The sequence below is a fragment of the Mangifera indica genome, chromosome 5 (assembly GCF_011075055.1).
Source record: "Mangifera indica cultivar Alphonso chromosome 5, CATAS_Mindica_2.1, whole genome shotgun sequence".
NCBI lineage: Eukaryota > Viridiplantae > Streptophyta > Magnoliopsida > Sapindales > Anacardiaceae > Mangifera > Mangifera indica.
In genome coordinates, this window is record NC_058141.1 from 10,546,425 (window position 1) to 10,569,681 (window position 23,257).

Below are 23,257 nucleotides of genomic sequence, written 5' to 3' on the forward strand. Positions count from 1 at the left end.
TGATTTGATTGTATTCGACATGTTCAACTTTGCCACAATATTAAAGATGAAATTTTCAGAAAATTATGGAATTGAAATTGACAATCAAGTGAAAAAAAACCCTAATTTAGTTAAAACGATGGAGATGAGTTTGCTTTCTATGAAAGACATTTGCATGGTATGATAATTACTTGGGTGAAGGCTACGAAAATGTCTTATAGAGGACTACTGTCATCAAACAATGACCAAGACACGCACGCCAGTGCTCCTAGCCTTGCGACAACTACCATTGTCGCGCCTATTTAAGCTACAAGGAATAAGGTTTCCTAAGATAAACTAATTTTGATGAAAAGCTAAAATGTTGTAAGATAAACCAATTTTGAGAAGATTCATCTAATGAAAATAGATATCATTTGTGGGTTTCAGTAAGAGAAGAAGAGATTTAGAAAAGTAAATTATTGATTGGAATAAAGATGGTCACCAAAGGAAGAGAAAAATATCCCAGATATAAAATAATCATTTTTTAAATTTTGGATGAGAGAAAATTATTAAATTTGTAAACCTAAAGAAGTAAATGATATTTTATTTTTTTAAAAATAAAAAGGTGAAAATTTAGGAAAAAAGTAATTTTGGATTGGAATAAGTCTTTCGACCTTATTTTTTATACAAAAAAACTTATTCTATAAGAGTAATATTATGTATATAATTTTTAATATATAATTTAGTTATAAAAATGATATGTTATCTTTGAATGTTACTTTTTTTTAATTCAAATTTATCCAATCATATAATTACATATCATCTGTATACCTAAATTACATATAAAAATATATATATACATGGTTCTATTGATGAGAGAAAATACTAAGTATAAATAAGCTTTTTTTATAACAGAAAACCTTACCCAAATCAAATTGTCACATTTGAGCCTTCTCCTTTGCTCTTTTCTCTTCTTTAGAAAAATTATCACTAAATCCATAGAAAAAAACGACCTTTCACATTAATAATTAATACATGTTCTAATCAAACTTCATTATTAACGAAAATGATGCCCTTCGTTGTCTCACCAAACTGACAAAGGCGACCGTGTCTGAATTTAGCCCAATACATGTTGGCTGTTGGATTCCCCGACACACTTCTGTTTTGCAAATCACAACTCAAATATCTCATCTTGTATCTCAATTTTGTTATTCCTGCCTACTTGTTCTGTAGTTGAAGGAATAGAAGAAAGTAGAAACTTATGGAAGAGTTAAGATTAGACAAATGGGGTTACGAAGTCAATACTCGTTCTGATTCTTGCCTTTCTGACATCAACGCATACTATCATCAGGTTCCATTTTTTTTTCTTTTTCAAATTGAAGTTTGTGGATTTGTTTTTGGGCCTCTAGAAATGTGATTTATTTCGGTGTTTAACGGTTTGTTGATTTATCAAGGTTCTTAGTTACGGGAGAGAAAGGCGTGTGATATTGGCAGCGGCAGAACATGATAAAGATTGCGTTTTGGCTAACATTTTGGCTGCTCATTTCATGGCTTCCAACGATCCTTCTAAAGCTTCTGCTTATCTTGACGCAGCCAAGTCTCGTCTTGTAAGTTGTTAGTTTTTTCCTTTTAATTGCAGAAAATTTCGAAATTATCATGGAAAATAATCAATTGAGACAGCTGAACGTAGGATATTGTCCATTGGATTTCTATTTAGGCTTTTTCATGCTTGAATTTTCTTGTTAACAGGATGGAGCAACCCCATATGAGAAGGCGGTTTTCAGTGCCGTCAGCTGTTTGCTTTCTAAGGACAGAGACGATGATGTAGCTGTTGACTCGCACTTTAAGGTGGGGAAGAGCTTAAAAGTTCACCTATCTTCTTAATTGTCTAATACAGTATAAAACTTGCTAAATCTTCTAATTAAATGACTAGGCAATGAATTTTGTTAGTCAGAAAGCACTTAATTATTGTTGCATAATTATTGCATGATGTAGATATCTTGTTATTCCTCAAAACACCGATGTGATTTAATATTGCTTCCATCCTATAATTACCAAATTTGTAATAATTCTGGAGTTGAAAGTATTATATTAAAAAATGGGCCATATAGTTGAAATATTTTTCATGGGAGGCACATTTAACTGGCAGATGGTATAGCCTTCTCTTATTTTAATGTCAAGCTTAAAAGATTCTTATTTATGAAGTTATGAATATTTCCTGCTTTTGAGACAATTGAGTTGAGTTTCTATCTTGATGTGTTATTCAGATTCATTTTTCATTGCAAATGATATTTATGTCTTTTGCAGCTCCTGAAAGTTTTCCCAAGAGATCTGGTTTCTCTGAAAAGGGCCCAAGTGCTCTGCTTCTACATGGGTCGCCCTGATCTGTCTTTGGCCTTTGTTGAACAGGTGCTCTGCTTTAAGCTTAATGAATTGTGTTCAAGGTTCTTTGAGTAACGTGCAACAATGAATGCTTATTAAATCTTTTGAATAGCAACTTCTTGCTTGTATTGAATTAATGAAATAAGAGACTTATATTTTATACATTATATGATTAGAAGATACATGTCCTCTAAAGCAACAGTTATTTATAAAAACCACTTTGAGTTGTGTTATCTCATTGGGTTATAGTGATTTTAAAATTAATAGGTTCTACCATATAATCAACTAGAAGACTATGTATATGGTACGCTTGCTTTTTCTTTACTAGAGCTGGGACGAATGGAAGATGCTGAGAAAGCTGCAAAAAAAGGATTTGAGATCAGCAAGCAAGACGTCTGGGCTCAACATGCTGTGAGTTGTCATTATGATTTTCATCTTTTAAGAAACTTACGTTTGACTTTTTTATAAATTTCAGCTCAATTTTTGTACATTATCTTATTCTAATTTAGATATTGACGGCACGATTCTTCCACCTCATTCGAAGCCTCCCAAAGTTTGACGTCCTTTATTAGTTTTCACCACATCAGTTTTAGAATTATGAAACAAAAATGATAATGAATAAATTTAAGTTGCCACTACGGAGTGTGGACCGGACTAAAGAATCTTTCTTTCATCATTCTAGTTTATTACAACAAGAAGCTCTTACCATCTTCAAATATGGATTTGCATGTAGTTGTGTCATGTTCTTCAATATGAATGCCATTTCCAAGAAGCAGTACATTTCATGGAAGAATGCTCATCCTCATGGAGTTCTTGCTCATCATTCATGTATGTATATTAATTCATTAAATTGTTTTATCCATATTTTAGTTTCCTTTTTGTTTTATGATTTGGTGTAAATCTTTTAAATATTCAGGTATACACACAATTGGTGGCATGTCTCCCTTTGTTACTTGGAAGGTCATTTTCCAATGAGTAAAGTCCTAGAGGTTTATGACAATCATATCTGGAAGGAGTTGGAAAGAATTGATGCAACGCTTCCAGAGGTACGTTATTTTGTTCAAAATATGATGAAGTTTTTTTATTGCAAGTTTTCACATCTTCTGCATTTAGGTGTACCTCAATGCCTTGGGTTTGTTGTTGCGGGTTCATGTACAAGGCAAACTTGACATCTTTGGGGACCGTCTGAGGATCTTGGCAGCTTGTGTAAGAGATGAAGTGAGTAGACTACCCAAAAGTTTATAGTTTTTTATAAGAAGTGTAACTAACTTGTTTTGAGAAAGAGTTCAATTCACTCGGGTTCCAGATGATATAAGAGACTATTGTTAGAAGATTTATTATGATTATCGTAGCTTCTTTTTATCTATATACTGCTTACTAGATCAAGTTTATTTTTGTGATTGTTATTTTTTCATTTCTAGATTTGCTCATTTACCCATTTTTTGGAGCATATTGAATGTTTTTCCTTCAGGAAACTCAATTTTGTTTTAAACATCTAGTATCTATTTTATTCACCGTGGTTACATCAATATGAAATTGTATTTCTGGGAATATGTTTATGCTTGGATAAACATAAATACACATATGTAGAGACAGTGTGGAAGTGTGAACAATAATGTATATTGTCCTTAGTAGCTTGTTTTTAATTAGCAAGTTACATAAAGGTCATTGTCAATTATGATATGGCTTATGCAGATTATGATCTTGTCTTCCTTTAGTAAGTGTATGTTTTGCTGGTATGGCAGGTACCTGGTCTAACAAAGAGTGTAGCAGTTCATCTCATTGTAGTTTTCCTCTTTATGTAGATCAAATAGGAGGAAAATTTGAAAAGTATTTTATGTTTATAATTTGGGAGATAGTTACATCAGCATATGGTTCTAATATGTGAAAGGATAAATTTTATTCTTAGATTGCATGTTAGGGTAATATAAACTTGAAATAGAGCACATTCTTCCACTGCAGATTTTCTTAAAATGATGTTTATTCTAATTTTATCACTACTGACCACATGTATATGCTCTTCAACAATTTTTTGTTTAATTTGTTTGCATTATATAATATTCTGCTTTTCTACATGTTAACTAGGCCAATTGGTATTTAGAGTGGCATCTCGATGTGTTGATATTATGGGCATTAGCTTTTACTGGAGAACTTTCTAAAGCAGAAGATTTGCTCAAAGGCCTGAAGTCAAGGTTAGAAGGATTTACTTCCCTTGTATATTTTTTGTGCAGCCAACACTTTGTCATTTCTACTATTTTTCTTCATGCAGATTTTCTATGATGATCAAGAAGAAACAAAATATAATGCAGATAGGATTACAGGTTCATAGTGATTTTGCCACTTACCATAAACTTCGTCTCACCTTCTTCACTCATGCTTTCTGTTATTATTGATCATGTAACTTTAGCTGTTTCTTGTTAGACAGCTAGAGGCTTGACGTTTTCATATTTAGCTTAACATAGGACTTCTGTGGTAATGCTATTATGATGGAAAAATCTGCATCCTGCCACAGGCTTTGCATCTTAGCTCTTGTAATATCATACTACTCTTATTTGAGTATTGTCACTCTTTTAGACCTTATTTATCCTATTTTGCTTCACACAGCTTGCAGAAGCCCTATATGAATACGGAAGGGGTAATGACCATAAAGCATTGGAATTACTTGGCCCAGATTTTGATGCCAATTTCTGTAAGGTATTATTACCAAGTAAAATTTGTGTTTCTGGATTCTGGCTCAATGTTGAACCACTTAAGACAAATACTAATTTAACTTCTTTATGCTTAGATGATTGGGGCTTCCGATGAGCAGCTAGATGTGTTTAATGAAGTTTGGTACATTATGTTGCTAAATACTGGACAAGCTGCTAAAGGTATGAAACGAAACCAACTCTATATATATATTCTAACTTCTCAATGACTATATTCTGACTGCATGTTTGAATTGCAGCCATAGAAGTAATTGAGAAGCGGATTAAGAAGAGAGAAGGGGCCCCTTTCATGTGGCGTCTTCTGGTATAGCTCTGTTTTCATATGTTACTGTATTTTATATGTTACAGCTAAATCTAGATGAACAAATATTGTTGCAACCTTCGTTCAGGAAAGAGCTTATCAGATGACAAACAGTCAGAAAGCGGCAATTGCTGGAGAAAAGGCCATGGCTTTAGAAGCTGCCTAATTCAAATAGCCCACAACATTAATGTAGAGGTTGAATCATGTTCACCCTATTCTGCCAGAAAAATTAGTAAATAAATGGTACATACTGGATCCCTTTTTTCCAGCATTTACTGTGACCACTACTTATCATGTAATAAATATTTGTGTAAATGCAACTTGGAGCTCAATGGAATTGTATAATTTTATCATTATATAATTGTTTATGGATACGAAAAGAAGAAAAAAGTACGGAACCTTCCCTATAAGCCCTGCTTGACCATTTCCCAGTTCAGGAAGAAGTGTGTATCAAGTTATGGCTTGCCCCAAGTGGGTGAAGCCTGTATAGATTTATATAAATAAAGATTTATTTAAATAAATCAAGAGTTTATTCTTGAAATATGTCCTAAAAAATTTTAATTTGCAGTGCTACTCCGGTCATCCCTAGTGGCTATATAGGGATGATTTAAGTGTTGATGATGATGGAAGATCATCAATTATTGACCATTTAAATGAAAGGCAAAGCAAAAACAGGCCAAGAGTATTGACATTCTTTTCATACCAAACATCAATCCTCCATTTACAAGTCCGTCAAACTCAAACCCCACCACATGTGCATTTGCAGATGGATCCATTCACAACCCCTCACACATCAAGTCAAATCAATTCACTTCTGTCTTGACACGTCACTGACGTTCGACACGTCTCGGCTGTTTCCGATTCTTTTCAGCTCCTCTACTATTTCCTTAGCGTCCGGACGGTCATCTTTATCAGCGGCGACACACCGGAACGCCAGTTCAGCAACCGCATCAACACCGTCCACTGCCTCCTCATCATCTACCAAAGCTGGGTCCACCACCTGATGGAGCATTCCCAGCTGGATCTTCGACACCACTAAATCCGCCAATGCCACCTCACGCTTATCTCTAGTCTGATCCACCGCTTTCAACCCGGAAATCAACTCCAACAGCACCACACCAAAACTGTACACGTCACTCTTTTCAGTCAACCGGAAAGACCGGTGATAATCCGGGTCTAAATACCCGGGTGTACCCTGAGGTCCAGTACACACGAATCCAGAACTTGAAGACGACGTCGTGTCAGGAAGAACCATAAGCCTTGACAACCCGAAATCTCCAACCTTTATTCTCATGTCTTTCTCAACAAAGATATTTGACGTTGTGATATCTCTGTGAACAATTGGTGGCACAACTGAGAAATGCAAGTACTCGAGAGCTAAAGCCGTTTGCAGGGCAATGTCGAGCCTTACTTGCCACGTTAAAGACCCTTTACGATGCAAGCTATTTGATCCATGGAGATGATCTGCAAGAGTTCCATTAGTGATATATTCATAAACTAAAAGTAATCCTCTCGGGTCGCTGCAGTACCCGTGAAGTTTGATGAGATTCGGGTGATTAATGGAGGACAAAATCAAGATTTCGTTGCAGAAAGATTTGGTAGAGAAGGCTTTGGTACAAGATGGTGTGTTGCGCTGTTTACAGTGGAGATATTTCACCGCAACGATTCGGCCATCAAAGAGTTGACCTAAGTAGACTGAACCAAACCCTCCATCACCGATTTTCCGCTTCGCGTCGAACTTATTAGTAGAAAATTCGAGCTCTTCGAAGGTGAAGACTGGAGGTAGGAGACTAGCTGAGCGGTGACGGTGAAGAAAGAGAGTTGTTGGATCTTCCTCCGTGGCAGATTTGAACTGTCTAGACCAAAAAATAGCTATGCCAACTGAAAATGCAAATAGCAAACATGTTAATGCTAAGATGATACTTATAATTGAGATACGATTCCGGTTGGTTTCATGGATCCAAGGAGGGGATAAGCTAGATTTGGAGTGGAAACATATAAACGGCTTGTTGGGGTGCGAGGAGTTGAAGCCACAAACACCTTTTTGAGCTTGGCAAGATTTGCAGCTTGAAAAGTAAGAGTCTTGAGCTTCATCATACTCAACTTGGATACCCTCAGATTCCAAGAAATTATCAAGAAAATCCAAGATGTCATTTTGACAACCCTGCTCAGATGAGAGATCAAAACGGTGAGTAGATTCACAGTCATGGACAAGCGTAGCTGGGTTCTTGACGAGCTTGCATTCAAACGGACAATGGCTACAATTGGGAAGATTTAGAGGGGAGCAAGAACGAAGAACAGAGAGGCGAGAGCAAGAAGCGTCGGAGACTCGAAAAGGCGAGCCGGAGAAATTGATAGAGCGGTCAGGTAGAGCAAGCAAATGCAAAGAAGAACAAGCATTAGGAGATTTTGCGGGTTGAGGGGAGAGGGTGAGAGAGGTGGAGTTGGGCTCGTAATGAAGGAGAGAAAAATTAAGGTTATTAATGGAGATAACGGCGTTTGAAGAAGATGATGAACATTTAACCTGAAAGGAGGGATGGCCACAACCGGGTGAAGATGAGAAAGGAAATGGAGGAGTTGAAGTGAAGGGCGGACAAACGAATCCAGCAGTGGCATTTTTCTGATCAGAAAAGCATGACTGAGCAGCTCTAGAAACAGCAAAAAACCAACAGAGAATGAATGTGACAACGAGAAGATGATTAAAACAGGAAAAGATTATACAAGACATAGAGAAGGAGATGAAATAAATATAAAAGTAATTGTTGACATAAAGAGTAGAGATGTGATCTGAACAGAATGTGTGGGAAAGAAAGAGGGGGAAGAGGAGGCTAAGAGGGGCTTTGGAAGAGGAGGAACAGGAGGAGGCCAAACCCAGAGGTAAACAAAAGAAGGGATCACGTGAAATGATGTGTAATGAAGACAAAAAAACTCGAAAAGGGTGTTGGAAAAATCTCGGCCCTAGCTTTATCATTACAATTCAAAATGGTTGCTTTTTCGTATTTCCATGGCTTTCGTAATTGGGACTCTGAAAACTTTTAGGGTTAGGTGGATTTATGGTTGTGGGTAGATATGGTATGACATTGGGGTCGTCTGTTTCTCAGTCAAAACTCCTTTTCTTTTCAAAAATTCCCCGCTTTGATTCTTCAAATTCTCTGTCATTTCATCCTCTTCTTCACGCTTTCTTTTATATTCAAAAAAGTAATATTGGAAAGAAAGATGTGAGCAAGCAACAGAAGCTGATGTTACATCTCCAATTATACAGCCTGATTATACGGAATCTTTCAAGAGTCTGCAACCTGGTTAATTATCATTTCTGGGCTTTTAACGAAAAGAATTATTTAATAATTAAGTGTAATGTGTACAGAGTTAGGCCTGCCTGCTTTATAATATTTTTTTAAGAAGAAACTAGAGCTCCACGCCCATTATCACAGCTTTTCTTTTCTTTTGGTCTGATAATGTGAAAAGCTGGAATCATGAAATCTCCTTCCTGGAAGCCCTAATATAATCTTATATTGTTATTATTATTATTATCACACCTCTGGTTTGCACAACTTATTAATAATTCTTTTCTTTGCAAATAAATGCTGTAGATCCAACTTAACATGTTATTGAATAGATTGGCAGATGAGGCTAATAGTTCACTAGTACTAGTACTAGACCCACTGGTACCAAAAGTGACCATGTCAGTCATCATGGAGTTTACAGTTTAAATCTTCTACATTTGATTTTCAATATTCAAAACATTTACCTTAAACTCTTTTTCACTAAAATTATTTGTTACTCATATTTGAAAATGACAAAAAAGGATATAATTTTCTCAAATATGCATATATTTATGATGTTAAGGTTCTTCAGGAAAAAGTTTGGTTCAGCTATTTTAATAAGCTGAAATTTAAATGATTTATGTGGTGAACAGATCAAAAAGAGAAAAGAAAACATGCAGTGGCCTTGACGGTGGTGTAAAATTAGTCAACAAACTATATGTTCCTTGAATACAGAATCTCAACTGCTAAAATGTTCAACTGAAACTACCAGAATGTGTGCATAAGACCAAGCTACAGAAAGCAATGATGCATTATTAACAGAAATGTCATTTACAAATTTGGGATCTATAAGGATGAAGCTATGCTAAAATTATTATGTTCAAGGCAGCTGTTAGGGACTAGATGAGAAGTTTCTCTGCAGCCAAAACAGGTCCTTGGAAAATGACATAACCATACAGTCCACAGGCCACAGCTAAGAGCCACGATGTCCATGACTGATACCTAATTCATATCCTTTTGTCCAAAATAAGCACCGACAATATTACCCAAAACTATTAATATATACTTCACTATTAATTTCAAATTCATATAATAAAAAAAAGGAATCAAAATATCCTTCACTTTAGATCTTAAAAAGAAAATGTTTGAAATGTGAATGCAAAGTCTAAAACCATAGCATTTCACCATTCTAGTTTATTTTACAACCTCCATCCTTAGAAAGAAAGAGAACGGCCAAAAGAAGTGAAGTAAACTGCTCCCAGGAAATCCCTCTATGCCATCTGATTACTATTTGTCAAATTCCCAGATAACACCTCCATCCTCTGAAACATGATAGCGAATATATGTAAGCAAAAAGTAAATTCTAGAAGGAAAATATATATAAAAGTAACATCCAAATACCAACGAGTGTTGGTCATTCTGTTAAACCTAATAATGGTCTAAGTAATATTTCTATTACTTTTTGAAGCACTTTATGCACAAACGCAACTGAAACTCAGTCTAAAAAAGGTCATCAATTTTCAACATGAATGAAATAACTTCCAAGATTCTTGAAGGCCAAAGAGTAAACAGGAAAATACTTGCATATTTCATTAAGATTGTCATTCCTACATCAAATTATGGTTACAGCCACTTATAGATATAATATGAAAAATGTTCATCACTAACAGAAAATGAATGACACATTTTTGTTATCAGTATTCTTGTAATAGGCATGACCTTGTTTGTTATTAGAATATGTGAAATTAACAGCAAACATCATCAAATAGGGATGCCTAAAATTTGCTCTCATCTCCTTTTCTTTTTTCCAATTCGATGTTTGTTGTCAATGTTCTGATTAGCAATTTAATGGATGAGCCCAATGAAGCAAGCATGCCAAAATCTAGCAAAACAACCCAGAACATCTCAATTCCAATGTCTGGGATGGGTGCCTCATGAAATTGCCACTACAACACAGACCCTAACATGACCATTTTACCTTAACTAGATGTTACTGAGTTGCCTAGTGATGCATCTTTGGATCACAAATTAGGTATACATACTGAGTTGCCTAGTGATGCCTAGTCATATGAAGGGAAGTATAAACAGTTAGGACTTAATCACTTTTTATATGCGTTTTATAATCACACTTACAATAATGAAAGGGAATCATTCATTTGAGAAACAATGTCACATATATCAAGATAGATAAGGATTATGAATATGTATATGTGACATTGTTTCTCAAATGAATGGTTCCCTTTCATTATTGTAAGTTTGTCAATACAATGCATATAAAAAGTGATGTAGTCCTAACTATTTATACTTCCCTTCATATGACTGAGTACTCTAAAAACTTCTAGAAATCAGTTTCCATGATAGAGGACACCTTCAAATACACATACCTGAAAGGCTTCCGCTTTATATTATAGAGAGTACAAGTATTCACTAATACTTTATAGAAGGGTCGGTCCAACCTACCCTGAAAAGTAACACAAAAGAATACGGAGATCCAGGAAATACCTTTAATTTTCTTGTTCATCCAGATCTCCAGAAGCATCCCAGCACCAATTCCACCAGCAATGCATGACCCATAGAATGCTATGACAGAGGGTAGAGATCTACGAGGAAGGAAATAATAGTCTGGAATTTGCCTAATCTTCTTAGGAAGCCGCTTCTTTACTATTGGCTTAGCACCTGCACTTGGATCCTTCTGCAATTCAGTACCAATGGCTTTCCAGTCAACTCCTTTCAATGGATCCTTCGGCACTTCAGTTCCCATTACTTAACAAGTTACAGGTCAGCGCTGTGAGTAGAATGGTTTATATTGTTTGTAACAGGATCCAATAAATCAAACAATGTTAGAAACGTGACACAAAAAACCACAACAAATTACAATGCTGTGTGCAAACTCACATAGAACATTCACTCAAGTTTCTTTTTGTTTTTTCAACTCTAACGTTGTACAATACCATCGTAGTCATTTATCAAACACCTAATGTGCATAGCACCACCCTCAAATTCTAAACACAACTGATATATAAATCCATCCAATACAATATAATCTTGTTCAGAGCAATAAACCCACAATCCGATCTCATATTATACAGAGCATACATGATCATCATAACCAAAATTTAGATTAAAAATAATAAGGAAATTCCCATGTAAATTTTCTAATGGAAACCCAGAAAAACCTACAACAGTAAGTATAAGGAAACTTACAATAAGTTGTGTTGTGGGTGGTATATTGATGAAAAAGCAGATGAAGAGAACTTGAAGTTGAAACTAGAACGTGTATCGTTTTGCAGATTATTCGAGTTAATTTGGGAGGCGACTGCTATTTAGTACATCATATTTGCATCCGAAACGGTATCGTTTTAATATAAACCAATAAAACGTTGTCCGAGAAACCAATTTTTTCCACGTTCGCGGAGCTCATTAAAACAATTTATTTATTTGATTTTAATATATCCTTTTAACTTGAATTAGATTAATGGTGTCAAAGAGTTAGACCGGTCTTAATATCTTGGCACGGTCGGCGTGACATAGAAAAAAGTGAGCTATGTTAGGCGTGCGGACTTAGCTTGTTAAAAAAATATAAAAAAATTATATTTTAATGGATCAATTGCAAGAACACACGAGCCGACCTATTAATGACCTATGGAGGCATGGCCTTGGATCATCCATCAGTTCCTGTGTCTTTGTTGGGTTAGCCCAAGATAAAGTTCTGCTAAGTGGGTCGCTTGACATGCCGGTCTGGTGGGCCACAACAAAATTGACCAGACTGGCTCAGCCCACTAACTAGTCTATATTCGATAGTGAAGTAGATTTCAAGTCGAGCTTACCGCAAGTTGGAGGACAATTTTTAAGATGCAATGGTTTTGGAAATAAAATATTATTAAAAAATTATTATATATAAATTATTATTATATTTAATAAAATTTAATAAAAATTAATTGATATAAATAATTATTATGTTTAATTAAATATAATAAAAATATTATTTTTTAATGTTATTTGTTATGTTAACAAAAAATAAGGTTATTTTTATCTTAAAAATAAATAAGTAATGATATAATTATAATAAAATCAATATATGATATATCACAATTAATAATAGAATATTACTAAAATTTTTATTATTTGACAAATCAAACAAAGTATTATACGTAATAAAAGATAAATTATTATCTTTTAACCAAACGTCTTTTATATTTTTACGGTACAAGTCATAAAACTCTATTCGACTCCATTGTCCCAGTGTGGGGAAATTGTAGCTAGAATCCATTCTTAGTCCTTTAAGTTGGTTTGGGTGATAGTGAGGAGAATCAATAAGACAAAATTACAAAGCAAAAAACACAACACCAACCTTTGATCCGCCGCTGGAAAATGATACCATCTCCCCTACACTTCATTTGCTGTATAAAAATCAATAAAACCTTACAGTTTCCTTCTACATGCTACTTATTATGTAGGCGTAGACTATGGAGGACATAATCATACAACACATCAAACGAAATTGCCGACCTCTAAAATAAAAATTAAATCAACTCATTGTAGTCCTCTTCAACCTCGCATATTGCGCAAGACAACACATACTACAATAAACGATACAATACAAAGAGCACAGCCCACCTTTTACTGCATAACCTTTTTTTTTAAAACTTGTAGTTTTCATCAATTGGAAGATTATCTTTAGAAAAGGGGCAAAGGACTATTTCCCACCCTAAGTATACTGATGTCCCAAGTTTTCTCTTGTTAATCTTGAAAATTCTATTTATCCACTCATAGACAGTTAAACTTAATGATTTTAAGGGTAAAATTAGTGTTTTATCTATAATATTAAAAAGAAACTTGAATTTTATTTATTTTCCCCTAAACCCTAAAAATTAACAATTTTCTCTCGACTCAAGTTTTCAAAGATTGCATTTTCCCCATAGGGTTTCCAAACTTTCAAATCTACCTTTTTCTATGACGACCGACGATCTATAGGCAATGTCTCTTCCACTTCGGTGTCTCCTCCTTCAGGTTGTATGGTGTCTCCCCCCCCTCGACGTCTTTGTCGATGACGACGCTGAGAAGGGGGAGACGCTGCATAGCCAAAAGGAGAAGACGTCAGAGAGGAAGAGACAGTGCCTGGGGATCTTCGATTGTTATCAGAAAAATTGGATCTGAAAGTTTGAAAACCCTATGGGGAAAATGTAGTTTTTGAAAATTTGGGTTGTGAGAAATTATTAGTTTTTAAGGTTTAGAAGGGGAAATGATATAATTAAACAGACTCAGTTAATTTTAACTATCTATAAGTGGTAAATGAGATTTTCAAAGTTAATGGAGGGAAATTTGAGAAATCAACATTCTTTGGATGGAAAATAGTCCTTTGGCCTTAGAAAAATAATAAATGTACAGATTTTTAGTATACAATTTAAGTATACAGATAATGTATCATCTTGCGATTAAATATGATTTATTTTTAATTTAAAATCATACAATCACATAATGATATATCATTTGTATATTTAATTATATATAAAAAAATATGTATATATAATTTTATTATTATACGGGATATCAATTGCTTAGAGGATTTAATTAGACCGAGGAGCAAATTATTTTAACCATATCGTCGTCATTTGATTTATGAATGGTAAGAAAAGAAAGATAGTAATGAATGGTTTGGATAATGCATCAATGGCTAATCTCTAGAAGAAAAGAAGGTTTTGTTGGGATAATGTCAGCCCTCAAAGACCACTCCAGCAAACAGTGATTAGCAGGTAACAATCAACGAAAAGTTACTTCAAGTAATATATTCGAAGGTCAAAATTTAAGATAGATTATTCTCCTAAAAATGTAAAAATGGGATAATCGAGATCATGTATGTTATGACAATTAATGAAATATACTTACTTTTACTAACGTTTCAAAGGTCACTCATGTATTATTACTTATAATTATTATATGTGTTGAAATATGATCTCCTCACTATAAATATAAATAGTAAATAGATATTATGATAAGCTAAAATCCTTTCATCATAAATCTTTTTTTTTTAAATTTTAGAATTAATATTTTATCACTGTCTAAAGTTTTTAAATTTTGAAAAATAATAATTTCACTCCTCTAAATTTAAGATTTTTTTTTTTTCATCCATCTAGTTATCATCTTTAGTGTCAACAATCTCACTTTTTTATTATAAAACATCGATTAACACATGACGAGGCATGAAAACCTCTCCTCTCCAAATCTTTTTGTCTTTTCGTCAAGATGAAGAGACTGATCTCTTCATTAAAGACAAAGAGATTTGAAGAGAGCAAACGTCTTCTAATGTTTTATGGTGGAGAGGAGAGGAGTCAGCCAACGTTTTAGGATAGAGAGTAAAGGTCATCGTCGTTAGAGATGACAGTCGAATAGGAGAAAACAAAAGGCCTTAGGTTTGGAAGGAGGAGGAATATGACTTTTCAAAGTTAAAAAACTTTAAATAGAACTAAAATTATTAGTTTTTAAAACTTAGAAGAGAAATATAATAAATATTATATTTTTTTAATATTAATAATAAAATAATAATTTTACCCTTTCCTCTAATAAAAAATTTTAATTTTATTTAATTTATAGATGAGATTTTTAATTTTTCAAATCTTATAAATATAATTTTAAAAAATATTAAAACTTAGGTGAGAAATAGTCCTTGGCCTTTTTAAAATAGTCAAATAGCCTTGGTTATAAAACAGGCGTCATTTGCTTGGATATTTCCTGGGATTAGATATTATCTTTAATTTTGTAGAAATTTCAATTCAACAGATTGTCTCTAGAAACAACGTACATTTAGGGGTCCTTTGTTATTTTTTCTGAGAATGTTTTCATTGAATCTTTTGAAATGATAGCAACTAAAACTATAGGGACTGACAAATACTTATGCCACCCCTCCCTAAAACGCTACGGTCTACAAGTAGCACCGTGCCAGAAATAGTTTACACCGCGTGTGACTCCAATTCATCGAAGTTTCAAAGGTCTTTCCTGGAGTCATCCCCCTAGAAATTTCATTGCACTGGATTTGATTTTTATTTATATTTTGGTCAACCCTTTTTGCAAGTCTCTCTCTATATATTAATTACGCTGTCATCTTCCCCTTGTCCTCTGTATTAAGAAACTAAATTACAACTTGAAACAAACAAATTTACCTTTCCTAAAGACCGTATAATGTATTAACTTATTTATTTTATTTTTTCTTTTAAAAAATATAAAAACAAACTATAATTTTTAAAATATTAAAAGTATTAATGAATTTTTTTAGAAATTTTAGAAAAGTTTAAGAGTATTTTTGAATATTTGAAAATTTTAATATACCTCTCATTCATTTAAAAAATGATTATTATATTCTTAGAATTGATAAAAATTTTAATACTTTAAAGTTTGTTAGAGTTTTAACATGTTTTAAAATTTAAGAATTTTTAAATTAGTAAAAATGTATTGATAATTCAATATTTATATTAAATATTCATAATAGTTTTGCAATTTAATTAAAAAAACAATCATTTATATAATAAATTCAAATATTCATAAACAAAAGTAGAAGGTTAGTGAAAATTTGATTTTTGAAACTGAAAGGTGTAAATGTCGTTTTATCAAATCTTGAGTGGGAAATTGTCATTTGGTTTTCTTTTAAAAATAATTATTTATATACATATTTTTTAATATATAATTATAATAATAAATAATATATTATTATGTTAAATATTACCATATTTGAATTTAAAATTAATCTATCATTAATAATATATTATCTCCCATTCAAAAGTGTGTGGACCATGTTTTTTTATACCTTCTAATTTGTAATTATTTATAAATTAATAATTCAAAATACCGTGTAATGCAATTAATCATTTTCGTTCCTTTATAAATATCCCATTTTTGTTTTAATTCTTTGATCCATCCTTCCTATTTTACAATCTCTCTCTCAATCATCAATTAAAGGTTGCACTTGCAGTCTCTTGATCGCACAGCGTATGGAGCTCGTCGCCAAGGCCAAGGCAGTGAAACTCCGCAGCCATCTCGACAAGTATCTAGTAGCCGACGACGATCAAGAAACCGTCCGTCAAAGCCGAAACGGGTCGTTAAAGAGAGCCGTGTGGTTAGTCGAGTTAGTTGAAAAGAAAGACACCGTGCTCCGTCTCAGAAGTTGCTACGGCAAGTACTTAACCGCTTCCGATCTTCCCTTTCTTCTCGGCATGACGGGTAAAAAGGTACTCCAAACTCTACCGGGGAAGAAGATGGACTGGAAACTTGAGTGGGAGCCAATAAGGGACGGGTTTCAAGTAAAGCTCAAAACATGGTGTGGAACTTTTTTACGTGCAAACGGAGGAACGCCGCCGTGGAGAAACACCATCACTCATGATGACCCGTTTACTGGTTCAGCAAAGAACTGGGTTCTGTGGGATGTGGAGGAGGTGAAATTACCTGAAACGGTGTCGTTGAAGGAGTATTGGTCGTCAGTTTCGAGTTTTTCTTCGGTCTCCGATGAGGTTTTGGAGGTTTTGTCCGATGATCTTTTCGGTTCAGAACCAGAATCCCCCATCTCAGATGTTTCACCTAAGCTGAAGTCCTCCAGATTCTCACTTTTTTCGAGCCATTCGCCCAAAATTTCATCAACAAATCAGGTACGAAATCTATACTCAGATAATTATCGTATCATTTTGCTAAGGCTTAATTCTTGATAATGACCAAATGGCAATTTGAATAGTCTCTTAGAGACTACTGTTCTTTTCTGTGTGCCCGTCCCGTTTTGTCCACGGTACCTTTGTTATAATGACTTGACTTTAATACACATAAGACTAACACTATAGCCCTTTGGAATTATGGAATTTAAGTTGTCTTTCTTTTAAGTGTATAAACACACACACACCAGAACTTCTGTTAAATATATAAAACAATTTATAAAATTATATAAATTTATTCTGAGTATATAAATAGATCTATATTCTATATATGTTATCGTATAATTATTTTTATATAACAAATATAAACATATATTTATTTGTATATTTAAAACGACGAGTATTTATAATATTACTTATAAAATAAATCTTAGTTCTAAAATTCTAAAGGCACGTAAACAAAAAAAAGAAAAATAATATACGTTTTTGTGTATGTATATATGTTTGCTGTTTGGAAGTGAACATTTGGGGGAAAGTTTGAGGAGTGAAAGCAAGAATATATTTGTGTAATTCAAAGATAAATGATACAAAAGTGATAACTCAATTATTATGCGATTGTTTTCACTTTGCACTAAAACCCGAAACCCACTCAAAGTTTTGTCCCTTTTTTTCTCCCATCTCCATTTTTGTGCCCCATCTCAGTCCCTATCCTAATTATTTTATTGATCTTCACAATCATTCACTTGTAGATTATATTAATTTTAAGATTAGTAATTATAAAAAATACAATAATAATCATTTTAAAGTATTAGAGAACTAATCAATGCTAACCTGGGGGCATTTTTACATTTGAAATAATGTAATTGGGTCGAAATTACATTTAAAATATGGTATATATAAAAAGATTTTGCCAAATAAATATTATATAATTATGATAATTCGCCTTGTTCTTGCTAATTAAATGTCCTCAGCCATGCCTTCACGCACACGTTTCTAACACACAGTGTAGCCATCTAGATGAAATCCGGTGCTAGCGTGGACAAACCTTAGCTAGCAAGAAACTCGCAAGGCCCATAAAATTATGCAAATAGGATTATGCCACGTGTCTGTCCGCCTTTTTTCAGCGCGTGACGTGACTCCTCCACTTTCCTCTACAGATGTCTCTCTTTGACAGACTGATCTCAGTTCTCAGCTTCTCTACTCCTCCCATATATAAATTTGTCCTTTCTATTCACTGGCCCGCCCGTGTGAATCAATCCTAATCTTCCGCAACTCGTTTCACAACTAGAAGTCACAATCTTTATTATTCAGTTCAAGCTTTTCACACTCTTTATATCTATTGCCTGTTTTTTCAGCCGATCTCTAAATTTATCCACCACCGAAGCAGGATGGACTTCTTTCACAACGCCAAAACAGTTCGTCTCCTTAGCCACCACGACAAGTTTCTTGTTGCCGAGGAAGATGAAGAATCCGTAACTCAGGATCGCAACGGATCCTCCGGGAGTGCTAAGTGGACTGTCGAGCTTGTTCCTGGAACGGAGAACATAATTCGTCTTAAAAGCTGTTATGGGAAATATCTCACCGCCTCCAACCAGCCGTTTTTGCTGGGTATGACGGGTCGGAAAGTGATTCAGTCTCTGCCCAGAAGGCTTGACTCTTCCGTTGAATGGGAGCCCATCAGAGAAGCGAACCAAGTGAAGCTCAAGACACGTTACGGTCGTTTCTTGAGAGCCAATGGGGGCTTGCCGCCTTGGAGAAACTCTGTCACTCATGATATTCCTCAAAGAACAGCTACTCAAGATTGGATTTTGTGGGATGTTCATGTGGTTGATCTTCTAGTTCAATCTCATCAAGCAACTCCAGCCCCACCAGCCATTCCTCATTCGGATTCTCTGGATTTTGAGTCCAGTTCACCTACTGTAACAGCCAAACCTGGGAATTTTTCAAGACAAGAGGTTCGTGATTTATTCTATTCTTCATAAAAAAAAATTCTGGGTTTTCATTTTTCTAATGTCGAGTGTGTGATGATTTTCAGTCAAATGATTCGTATGTGAGTTCGCCACCAAAATCCGAGGGAAGGAATATATACTATCACGTTGCCGATGAGAGTGGACAGGTTGATGATGATGGGACGGAGGGTTATTCTTTGATCTTTAAGGGAACAGGAGTTGAAGAATTGACTCAAAAATTGAAGGAAGATCTAGGTCTTGAGGACATCGTTGTGTGTACTCGAAGTCCTTTGAATGGAAAGCTTTTTCCCCTCCGGCTCCAACTTCCTCCAAACAATGCTGATATGCATGTTTTTGTTGTTCCATCATCTTCAAAAGGTGAGATTTAGATTACTTCTAGCTGCTTGTTCATTGAAAGTTTTATGTTTAATTCGCATATATGCTGATGAATTGCTTGTTTTCATCTTAATAGAGGTTGTGATTTTGTAATTTCGTTTGAATATGAGAAGTCTGCATTGCAACCACTCAATCTCATATCTGTCCTTTCTGATCGATTGCTGAACTTGTTTGGATCAACACCTCCAATACATTGCCCTTTTTTATCTTTTATGTTCTAGAGAGAAACATACATTCTGATTTTTTTTCTAGTGTTTGGTAGTTGGAAAATTTTCAGATTGTTGTATGAGGTCTAGGTAGCACGGAAACGGAAACGTGAAAACGTGGAAACGTGGAAACGGAAACGTGGAGACGTATTTTTTTAAAAAAGTAGGAAACGGAAACGTGGGGAAACGTGTAAATATAAAAAATATAGAGTTTTTTTATAAATATGAAATTTTTATAAAAAATACAATAAACTATATTTTAATTAAAAAAATACAACAATTGATTTTTTCCAATCAATTTAAAATAACATATAACAAAATAATTTTATACTAAAAATAAATTACAAATTCAAGTTCTTAAAACATGTATATATAAATTAAATTAATACTTATATATTCATCTTTTAGAATGGAAAATAATCATGTATATAAATCAATATATTTTATCAAAATATATGGAATGCTGTCCTATTTTCAAAGAGAATGAATGTTTCCAGCTTTAATCTCGAGGACAAGCAGAAAGCAAATTCTGTTTCAAAGATGTTTTTTTATATTCTTTCATTTTTATCAATTCCTATAACATTCATTCTCTTTGAAAAACATACATTGTTCCATAATTAGCTTTTTTATGCTTTCTTGGTGAGTTTCTCTGCTAATATCCAGTATTATATATGCTACCAGAATTTACATTTTTTTGCTGGAACAAATTAATTTATTGAGACACCCAGCAGAAGCAGAAGCAGAAGACGCCCAGGTTTCTGTTAAAGAAACGCGTTTCCCTTTTATCTAAAATTACCGAAACGGCCCCGAAACGTTTCGTACCAGTTTCGGGCCGTTTCGGAAACCGAAACGTTTCGGATTCGTGGAAACGCACACTGCTGTGCGTTTCCGTGCTTCTTAGTATGAGGTCATTCGTTGAGAATGTTGCAGCTTTTAGACATTGATGGGTGTAGTCACTACATTTGTTTTAGTTGTAATACCATCTTAACACTAAACATTTAGGATTTCCTCCTTTTTAAGCTTTAAGAGCAAAGGCTAGCCCAAAAGATAATAGGGAAAAAATTGCAGGCATTAATAATTTCCCTTTGGCTTACTCGGAGCTCTTTCTCTACGATCGTAAAAATGCTGTTTTACATGAATCTGGTAACTGCCCATAAAGATTTTTTGGATGGATAATACTCTTTAAACAAGAATGTGAAAGATTTTTATATTTACTTGGGATAAAGCCACTTAAGAGTCTCGAGGAAACTCATATGCAACCTGTGCTATTTCATGTCTCTGTTTTCAGATGATCTCTTATTTAATTGTGTGCTTACATTTTCATCTCTCTCTATGCATCAGTGGCCAAAGAATTTGCAAAACAGGGGACCCAATCATAGGATGCATTATGTGGGCATCATAGTTGTATGCAATGTATTCACAACTTCATACTCTGTACACACCGATTCAGCCTTATGAATATATGCTAGTTGAAAGCATCTTGCTTTAACCTATTGGGACACTGCCGGAACTTCAATGCCTCATGGTAGGAAGCATAAGGAAATGAGACCCCTTGCCGCAGCCAAGATTGATTACACCGCTATAGCGCTCCTATTATTCTTCTCAACTTTGCTCAGTTTAGAAGAATGATTAAATTCGTTTGTTGGTTCATTGATCAATTTTGTTTTGGCCAAACTTTTCATTAAGAAAAATGTATGGTTTTGCAGCCTTGTAAACTGTATACTCATAAAATCATAAATGTAATATGTTGGCCCTTGAAAGCTCTTGTTACTATTTATTTTTTAAGTAAATGGAAATAGATAGTGTAAATTTACAAGAACTCTCTTATTTGACATGGTAATGCAGGGGGAATGCTGGTGTAGAATAATAGCAATCAACTAGGGGCGGATACGAACCTGCCGAGCTGGAATATCTCTTGGTTTGAATAAAATATAGTCTAATTTGAGTTTGTCGAATTGAAATTAAGTTCAATTTGAATGAAAAATGGTTCAGCTCTGTTGGATTAGAGTTTGACTCAATTTGGTAACTTGAATCAATTGTTTGAATTCGTAGTTCGATTAAATTCAAATTGAAGATTTGAATTTACAGTTCAAGTTTATGGTTTATTGACAAAATGACGTTATTTTATCTAAATAATATTCAAAATTATTGGTTTGAGTCATAAATTTCAATCAAATCAAACTACCAATTTGAATTGATTTGAGTCACAAATTTAAATCAAATTGAACTATCAATTCGAGCTAATTATAACAAAATTGAATTGTGAATTCAAACTATTGATTTGAATTGAATTTCTTTTAATTCAAGTTTGATTTAATTTAAAAAATGAGTTAAATTCTTCTGTTCGAATTCAATTTAAATTTAAATCAAAAAATCAAAAGGGTAACTACTTGCAAAGAAACAAGAAAATTTATAAAGAGGAGGCTTGCATTGATAATTGTTGGAAAGTTTAAATTGTCGTTTGAAAGTGATCAAAGAGGGAAATGATTTGACTTAAAGGGTTAACATTTGAAACAATGCATCCAGCTTCTAGAAAATGGTTAAAAGGTCGTAGTAGCGTTGTGGCCACCATCATGTTTTGTTGCGTGAATCGAGATTCCATTCAACGTTTTTGTCTACTCAACTATTCAAATGTTGGTGTAATTTCCATAAGGAGATGATTCTTCCATTGAAAGCAGATACTGAAGGGTGAGAACTGTTTGTATAGGAACGGTTGCTTTAAATGATAGCCCGATTATATTAGTTAGATAGATAGACTCAAAATATAATAATTTGATTTATAATTATTATATTAAATAAATCAAAGTTTTATATACAAAATAATAATCTGAATCTAAACTTTCTTCCTCTGAGATGAAATAGGATGGGATGAATATAGATTTCTGACTACCGTGCCAAACATTGTTAAAAGTTTTTTTTGTATATTATTTCTTCTTATTCTCATTATCAAATGTTGTAATAAATAGTAAAATTAATTAATCAATTGTTACTATTATTATTATAATTTATTTTACGTAAAACTTTAAATTACGTTTGATAGTTACTAACAATAAATCTAGTCATCAACTAATAATACACGTTTGGAAGATACTGTGGACGAGAGATTCAGAACTTCCTATTACTTGAAAGTTGAAAGCAAAATTCCTTTGCAGAGAAGAAATTGGAAAGAATGGAATATGGAATTGCCAACCAGTCGAACTCAATTATTTTAAGTCCAATTGTACACTTTCTTTAATAGCACAGTGAAACCGCTCTTTCCAACTTTCATTGATAAGAGATTTGACAAATGATTAAATATAAATTTTCCTAATGGGGATTATAGTGGTAAAGTTAGAGTCGATAATAGACCATATTAGATTGAGTCAAACTGGTTTCGATGCAACCTATCAAACCTGCAGGCTATGTTGGGCCACCAACATAAATTACTAAGCCCACAATAAATTTGTCCATGCATGAACAGAAGC

The 23,257-nt window shown here is 33.8% G+C and overlaps 4 protein-coding genes across 7 annotated transcripts; 2 read left to right on the forward strand and 2 right to left on the reverse strand.

Annotated features, from left to right (window-relative positions):
- The first annotated feature begins 887 nt into the window (after nt 1–887).
- Nucleotides 888–5,705, forward strand: LOC123216912 (tetratricopeptide repeat protein 38). Its single transcript, XM_044637571.1, has 14 exons — nt 888–1,309; nt 1,413–1,565; nt 1,708–1,806; nt 2,266–2,367; nt 2,608–2,751; nt 3,074–3,168; nt 3,257–3,386; nt 3,454–3,558; nt 4,426–4,532; nt 4,610–4,661; nt 4,945–5,034; nt 5,126–5,210; nt 5,288–5,352; nt 5,438–5,705. The coding sequence occupies exons 1-14, from the start codon at nt 1,220–1,222 to the stop codon at nt 5,513–5,515; spliced, it is 1,395 nt and encodes a 464-aa protein (XP_044493506.1). The 5' UTR covers nt 888–1,219; the 3' UTR covers nt 5,516–5,705.
- A 250-nt stretch (nt 5,706–5,955) lies between these two features.
- Nucleotides 5,956–8,584, reverse strand: LOC123216911 (LEAF RUST 10 DISEASE-RESISTANCE LOCUS RECEPTOR-LIKE PROTEIN KINASE-like 1.5). The gene has a single exon (XM_044637570.1). It carries the CDS (start codon nt 8,318–8,320, stop codon nt 6,158–6,160), a length of 2,163 nt encoding a protein of 720 aa, XP_044493505.1. The 5' UTR covers nt 8,321–8,584; the 3' UTR covers nt 5,956–6,157.
- Nucleotides 8,585–9,654: 1,070 nt separating this feature from the next.
- Nucleotides 9,655–11,992, reverse strand: LOC123215841. 3 transcript variants are annotated; one of them, XM_044636100.1, is made up of 3 exons: nt 11,817–11,992; nt 11,115–11,375; nt 9,655–9,934 (listed from the first exon to the last, which is right to left on the reverse strand). In XM_044636100.1, exons 2-3 carry the CDS (start codon nt 11,371–11,373, stop codon nt 9,900–9,902), a joined length of 294 nt encoding a protein of 97 aa, XP_044492035.1. In that variant the 5' UTR covers nt 11,374–11,375; nt 11,817–11,992; the 3' UTR covers nt 9,655–9,899. The 3 variants fall into 3 exon arrangements, with proteins under 3 accessions (XP_044492035.1, XP_044492034.1, XP_044492036.1); XM_044636099.1 differs by having other exon boundaries at nt 11,115–11,397; nt 11,817–11,973; XM_044636101.1 differs by lacking the exon at nt 11,817–11,992 and having other exon boundaries at nt 11,115–11,414.
- A 4,520-nt stretch (nt 11,993–16,512) lies between these two features.
- Nucleotides 16,513–21,553, forward strand: LOC123216919. Of its 2 annotated transcripts, none has more exons than XM_044637579.1 (4): nt 16,513–17,245; nt 18,598–19,197; nt 19,278–19,569; nt 19,664–19,800. In XM_044637579.1, exons 1-4 carry the CDS (start codon nt 16,595–16,597, stop codon nt 19,678–19,680), a joined length of 1,560 nt encoding a protein of 519 aa, XP_044493514.1. In that variant the 5' UTR covers nt 16,513–16,594; the 3' UTR covers nt 19,681–19,800. The 2 variants fall into 2 exon arrangements, with proteins under 2 accessions (XP_044493514.1, XP_044493513.1); XM_044637578.1 differs by lacking the exon at nt 19,664–19,800 and adding an exon at nt 21,135–21,553 and having other exon boundaries at nt 16,514–17,245.
- The last annotated feature ends 1,704 nt before the right edge of the window (nt 21,554–23,257 follow it).